This window comes from Oncorhynchus masou, unplaced genomic scaffold (assembly GCF_036934945.1).
Source record: "Oncorhynchus masou masou isolate Uvic2021 unplaced genomic scaffold, UVic_Omas_1.1 unplaced_scaffold_7502, whole genome shotgun sequence".
Taxonomy (NCBI): Eukaryota; Metazoa; Chordata; class Actinopteri; order Salmoniformes; family Salmonidae; genus Oncorhynchus; species Oncorhynchus masou.
This window is the reverse complement of record NW_027013963.1, coordinates 8,234-14,693: the sequence shown is the minus strand read 5'-3', so window position 1 is coordinate 14,693 and position 6,460 is coordinate 8,234. Positions and strand designations below refer to the sequence as shown.

The 6,460-nt window shown below is 55.0% G+C and overlaps 1 protein-coding gene across 1 annotated transcript; it reads left to right on the top strand.

Annotated features, from left to right (window-relative positions):
- The first annotated feature begins 318 nt into the window (after nt 1-318).
- LOC135537324 (uncharacterized protein DDB_G0271670-like) lies at nt 319-1,444 on the top strand. The gene is made up of 3 exons (XM_064963526.1): nt 319-455; nt 672-1,007; nt 1,042-1,444. Exons 1-3 carry the CDS (start codon nt 319-321, stop codon nt 1,442-1,444), a joined length of 876 nt encoding a protein of 291 aa, XP_064819598.1.
- Nucleotides 1,445-6,460: the final 5,016 nt, after the last annotated feature.

Here is a 6,460-nt window from a genome sequence, read left to right as displayed (position 1 = left end):
ATAGCAGTAGTAGCAGCAGCATTAGTAGCAGCGTTGCAGCAGCAGCAATACTAAGCGTTGCTGTTGCAGCAGCTGGGCAGCAGCAACAGCCAGCAGCGTTGCCAGCAGCAGCAGCAGCGTTAATCAGCAGCAGTAACAGCCGCTGCCAGCAGCAGCAAGGCTGCTAGCAGCAGCAGCAGCAGCAGCAGCAGTTGCTGTTGCTGTTGCAGCAGCCGTTACAATGCTGTTGCCGCTGGGCAATTGTTGCTGTTGTTAACCAGCAGCAAAGCAACATCAGCTGCCGCCGCTGTTGCCGCTGCCAATCTGGCAGCAGCAGCAATGTTAAGCAGCAGCGTTGCCAGCAGCAGCAGCTTAATCAGCAGCAGCACCATACTGTTGCCAGCTGCTGCTGCTGCCGGCCAATCCGCAGCGTTGCAGCCAAATGCCGCTGCTGCTGCCGTCTACCAGCAGCAAGCGTTAACTCCAGCAGCAGCAATCAGCGTTAGCAGCGTTGCTGGTTGCTGCCAAGCAGCAGCACCATCACTGTTGCTGCTGCTGTTGCCGCCGCTGGCGCAGCAGCAACTCGTTGGGCTGCTGCCAGCATGCTTACCAGCAGCAGCGGGTTAGCCAGCAGCAGCAACACTGCCGCCGCTGCTGCTGCCGCCGTTGTTGCTGCTGCTAAGCGTTGCCAGCAGCAGCAGCAGCAGCGGTAGCCAGCAGCAGCCAGTTGCCGGCCCAGCGTTGCTGCAGCAGCAGCAGCAGCAGCACAGCAGCAGCTGCTGCCGGCAGCAGCAACAGGCAGCAGCAGCCGCTAGCAGTACCAGCGAGCAGCAGCAGCAACCAGCAGCAGCACACCAGCCGCTGCCGTGTGTTGCTGCCGCCGGCGCCAACAGCAGCAGCAACAGCAGCAGTAGCAGCAGCAACATCAGCAGCATTAGCAACACAACCAACACCAGGCACCAGCAGCAGCAGCAGTTGCTAGCAGCATTCAACAGCAGCAGCAGTTGCGTAGCAGCTGCTGCAGCACCGTAATGAACAGCAGAAGCCAGTGTTACGCAATAGCAGCAACACCAGCAGCAGCAGCACCAGCAGCAGCAGCAGCAGCAGCAGCAGCAGCAGCATACCAGCACACAGCAGTCGCTGCCACTCAGCAGCAGCAGCAGCATGCTGCTGCTGCCGTGCTACCAGCGTTGCCAGCACTAGCAGCAGCACCAGCAGCATTACCGTCAGCAGCATGTTGCCGCTGCCACCAGCAGCAGCAGCAGTCGCTGCTGCCACCAGCAGCAGCAGCAGTTGCTGCCGTTGCCACCAGCAGCAGCAGCAGCAGCAGCTGCCGCTAATCACCAGCGGCAGCAGCAGCCGCTGCCACCAGCAGCAGCAGCAGCAGCAGCTGCCAGCTAATCACCAGCGGCAGCAGCCGCTGCTGCTGCCGCCACATCAGCAGCAGCAGCGAGCAGCTAGCTAATCAATAGCGGCAGCAGCAGCGTTGCCGCCGCCACCAGCAGCAGCAGCAGCAGCAACAGCCGCCACCAGCAGCAGCATTAGTAGCTAGCTGCCGCTGCTCACCAGCAGCAGCAGCAGCAGCAGCAGCAGCAGCAGTAGTAGCAGCAGCAGCAGTATCAGCAGTATCAGCAGTAGTATCAGTAGTAGCAAATTCAGTACTATTGGTAGTAGTGTAGTAGTAGTAGTGTTCCGGAAGACTGTGTGATCACGCTCTCCGTAGCCAATGTGAGTAAGACCGTTAAACAGGTCAACATTACCAGAACGTGTACTGCGAGCATGCGCTGACCAACTGGCAATTGTCTTCACTGACATTTTCAACCTCTCCCTGTCTGAGTCTGTAATACCAACATGTTTCAAGCAGACCACCATAGTGCCTGTGCCCAACAACACTTAGGTAACCTACCTAAATGACTACCGACCCGTAGCACTCATGTCTGTAGCCATGAAACGCTTCGAAAGGCTGGTCATGGCTCACATCAACACCACCATCCCAGAAACCTTAGACCCACTTCAATTTGCAAACCGCCCAAACAGATCCACAGATGATGCCATCTCTATTGCACTCCACACTGCCATTTCCCACCTGGACTAAAGGAACACCTATGTGAGAATGCTGTTCATTGACTACAGCTCAGCTCAACACCATAGTGCCCTCAAAGTTCATCAATAAGTTAAAGACACTGGGACTAAAATACCTCCCTCTGCAAGTGGATCCTGGACTTCCTGACAGGCCGCCCCCCAGGTGGTAAGGGTAGGTAACAACACATTTGCCACGCTGATCCTCAACACAGGGGCCCTTCAGGGGTGCGTGCTCAGTCCCCTCCTGCGCTCCCTGTTCACTTATGACTGCACGGCCAGGCACGACTCCATCATTAAATTTGCAGATACTAAACCTGACAACCGCCTGGAACCAGAGAGAGAGCACAGAGCTGAAACCTGACAACCGCTCTGGAACCAGAGAGAGAGCACAGAGCTGAAACCGGACAACCGCCTGGAACCAGAGAGAGAGCACAGAGCTGAAACCGGACAACCACCTGGAACCAGAGAGAGCACAGAGCTGAAACCTGACAACCGCCTGGAACCAGAGAGAGAGCACAGAGCTGAAACGTGACAACCACCTGGAACCAGAGAGAGAGCACAGAGCTGAAACCGGACAACCGCCTGGAACCATAGAGAGAGCACAGAGCTGAAACCTGACAACCGACTGGAACCAGAGAGAGCACAGAGCTGAAACCTGACAACCGACTGGAACCAGAGAGAGCACAGAGCTGAAACCTGACAACCGCCTGGAACCAGAGAGAGAGCACAGAGCTGAAACCGGACAACCGCCTGGAACCAGAGAGAGAGCACAGAGCTGAAACCTGACAACCGCCTGGAACCAGAGAGAGAGCACAGAGCTGAAACCTGACAACCACCTGGAACCAGAGAGAGCACAGAGCTGAAACCTGACAACCGCCTGGAACCAGAGAGAGAGCACAGAGCTGAAACCTGACAACCACCTGGAACCAGAGAGAGAGCACAGAGCTGAAACCGGACAACCGCCTGGAACCAGAGAGAGAGCACAGAGCTGAAACCTGACAACCGACTGGAACCAGAGAGAGCACAGAGCTGAAACCTGACAACCGACTGGAACCAGAGGGAGCACAGAGCTGAAACCTGACAACCGCCTGGAACCAGAGAGAGAGCACAGAGCTGAAACCTGACAACCGCCTGGAACCAGAGAGAGAGCACAGAGCTGAAACCTGACAACCGACTGGAACCAGAGAGAGCACAGAGCTGAAACCGGACAACCGCCTGGATCCAGAGAGAGAGCACAGAGCTGAAACCTGACAACCTACTGGAACCAGAGAGAGCACAGAGCTGAAACCTGACAACCGCCTGGAACCAGAGAGAGAGCACAGAGCTGAAACCTGACAACCGACTGGAACCAGAGAGAGCACAGAGCTGAAACCTGACAACCGCCTGGAACCAGAGAGAGCACAGAGCTGAAACCTGACAACCGCCTGGAACCAGAGAGAGCACAGAGCTGAAACCTGACAACCGCCTGGAACCAGAGAGAGCACAGAGCTGAAACCTGACAACCGCCTGGAACCAGAGAGAGAGCACAGAGCTGAAACCGGACAACCGCCTGGAACCAGAGAGAGCACAGAGCTGAAACCTGACAACCGCCTGGAACCAGAGAGAGCACAGAGCTGAAACCTGACAACCGCCTGGAACCAGAGAGAGCACAGAGCTGAAACCTGACAACCGCCTGGAACCAGAGAGAGAGCACAGAGCTGAAACCTGACAACCGCCTGGAACCAGAGAGAGCACAGAGCTGAAACCTGACAACCGCCTGGAACCAGAGAGAGCACAGAGCTGAAACCTGACAACCGCCTGGAACCAGAGAGAGAGCACAGAGCTGAAACCGGACAACCGCCTGGAACCAGAGAGAGAGCACAGAGCTGAAACCTGACAACCGCCTGGAACCAGAGAGAGCACAGAGCTGAAATCTGACAACCACCTGGAACCAGAGAGAGCACAGAGCTGGAATCTGACAACCGCCTGGAACCAGAGAGAGCACAGAGCTGAAACCTGACAACCGACTGGAACCAGAGAGAGCACAGAGCTGAAATCTGACAACCACCTGGAACCAGAGAGAGCACAGAGCTGAACCCGGACAACCGCCTGGAACCAGAGAGAGAGCACAGAGCTGAAACCGGACAACCGCCTGGAACCAGAGAGAGCACAGAGCTGAACCCGGACAACCGCCTGGAACCAGAGAGAGCACAGAGCTGAAACCGGACAACCGCCTGGAACCAGAGAGAGAGCACAGAGCTGAACCCGGACAACCGCCTGGAACCAGAGAGAGCACAGAGCTGAAACCGGACAACCACCTGGAACCAGAGAGAGCACAGAGCTGAAACCTGACAACCGCCTGGAACCAGAGAGAGAGCACAGAGCTGAAACCTGACAACCGACTGGAACCAGAGAGAGCACAGAGCTGAAACCTGACAACCGACTGGAACCAGAGAGAGCACAGAGCTGAAACCTGACAACCGCCTGGAACCAGAGAGAGAGCACAGAGCTGAAACCTGACAACCGCCTGGAACCAGAGAGAGAGCACAGAGCTGAAACCTGACAACCGCCTGGAACCAGAGAGAGCACAGAGCTGAAACCTGGACAACCGCCTGGAACCAGAGAGAGCACAGAGCTGAAACCTGACAACCGCCTGGAACCAGAGAGAGCACAGAGCTGAACCCGGACAACTGCCTGGAACCAGAGAGAGCACAGAGCTGAAACCTGACAACCGCCTGGAACCAGAGAGAGAGCACAGAGCTGAACCCGGACAACCGCCTGGAACCAGAGAGAGAGCACAGAGCTGAACCCGGACAACCGCCTGGAACCAGAGAGAGAGCACAGAGCTGAACCCGGACAACCGCCTGGAACCAGAGAGAGAGCACAGAGCTGAACCCGGACAACCGCCTGGAACCAGAGAGAGAGAGCACAGAGCTGAAACGGACAACCGCCTGGAACCAGAGAGAGAGCACAGAGCTGAACCCGGACAACCGCCTGGAACCAGAGAGAGAGCACAGAGCTGAAACGGACAACCGCCTGGAACCAGAGAGAGCACAGAGCTGAAACGGACAACCGCCTGGAACCAGAGAGAGAGCACAGAGCTGAACCCGGACAACCGCCTGGAACCAGAGAGAGAGCACAGAGCTGAACCCGGACAACCGCCTGGAACCAGAGAGAGAGAGCACAGAGCTGAAACGGACAACCGCCTGGAACCAGAGAGAGAGAGCACAGAGCTGAAACGGACAACCGCCTGGAACCAGAGAGAGAGAGCACAGAGCTGAAACGGACAACCGCCTGGAACCAGAGAGAGAGCACAGAGCTGAAACGGACAACCGCCTGGAACCAGAGAGAGAGCACAGAGCTGAACCCGGACAACCGCCTGGAACCAGAGAGAGAGCACAGAGCTGAACCCGGACAACCGCCTGGAACCAGAGAGAGAGAGCACAGAGCTGAAACGGACAACCGCCTGGAACCAGAGAGAGAGCACAGAGCTGAAACGGACAACCGCCTGGAACCAGAGAGAGCACAGAACCAAAATGATGTGCTATGATGCAGAGATTCTGCTGCAATGCATTCCACTTTCCAGATGGGGATGAATGATTACCAGCTTGAGTGAAACTGAATGATACCGTGAGAATGGCCTACTCCTTACTATGCTTCTCCTCTGTTCAGTATCCATGGAAGTGGCGGGCGCCAAATACAGGATACATTTTTTTTACATTTATTTAACTAGGCAAGTCAGTTAAGAACAAATTCTATTTTCATTGATGGCCCAGGAACAGTGGGTTAAAACTGCCATGTTCAGGGGCAAAACAACAGATTTGTACCTTGTCAGCTCGGGATTCGATCTTGCAACCTTCGGGTTACTAGTCCAACGCCTAACCACTAGGCTACCTGCCACCCCATATGCGTGGCAGTCAGGCGGCAGTGGCAATGCCCAAATGGACCGAGAACGCAACAGAGCCACGAATACACTATGCCGCATACCAGGGCTGAACAGACTGTTCTGTTTGAATTCTCTGTTGGCCTTATCTTGTACACATATGGTTGGTTTTGTGTTGTATGATGCCCTGAAGTTCTTTATATAAAGAATCACGTTTGAAAACAAAACCTCGTCTCTGTCCTGGCTTGAGACTTTAAAACCAGTTTTTGCCATGCACCTGTACATTACATTATATTCTCCACACATCTATACCTGGACATAACATATTGCAGTTAGTATTTGTTGTAGTATGCCACGAGTAACCTGACTTAAAAAAAACACATTTTGGAGTCTTATGCAGAATGGAAGAATTGACCTGAAAGTAAAGAAGACAACTGACCTTTTGACATTGCGCCAGCTTTGTGGCATCTGTGGTAATTGTGATGGAGAATGTGTAAACTCCAGGGCTGTGCACACAGATCATGTTCCTGCTGGAGG

Coding starts and splice junctions, on each gene's coding strand:
- LOC135537324 (XM_064963526.1), top strand. CDS start 319: ATGTTAAGCAGCAGCGTTGCCAGCAGCAGCAGCTTAATCAGCAGCAGC. Junction 456..671: donor GCCGTCTACCAGCAGCAAGC/GTTAACTCCAGC, acceptor AAGCGTTGCCAG/CAGCAGCAGCAGCAGCGGTA. Junction 1,008..1,041: donor GTAGCAGCTGCTGCAGCACC/GTAATGAACAGC, acceptor GTTACGCAATAG/CAGCAACACCAGCAGCAGCA.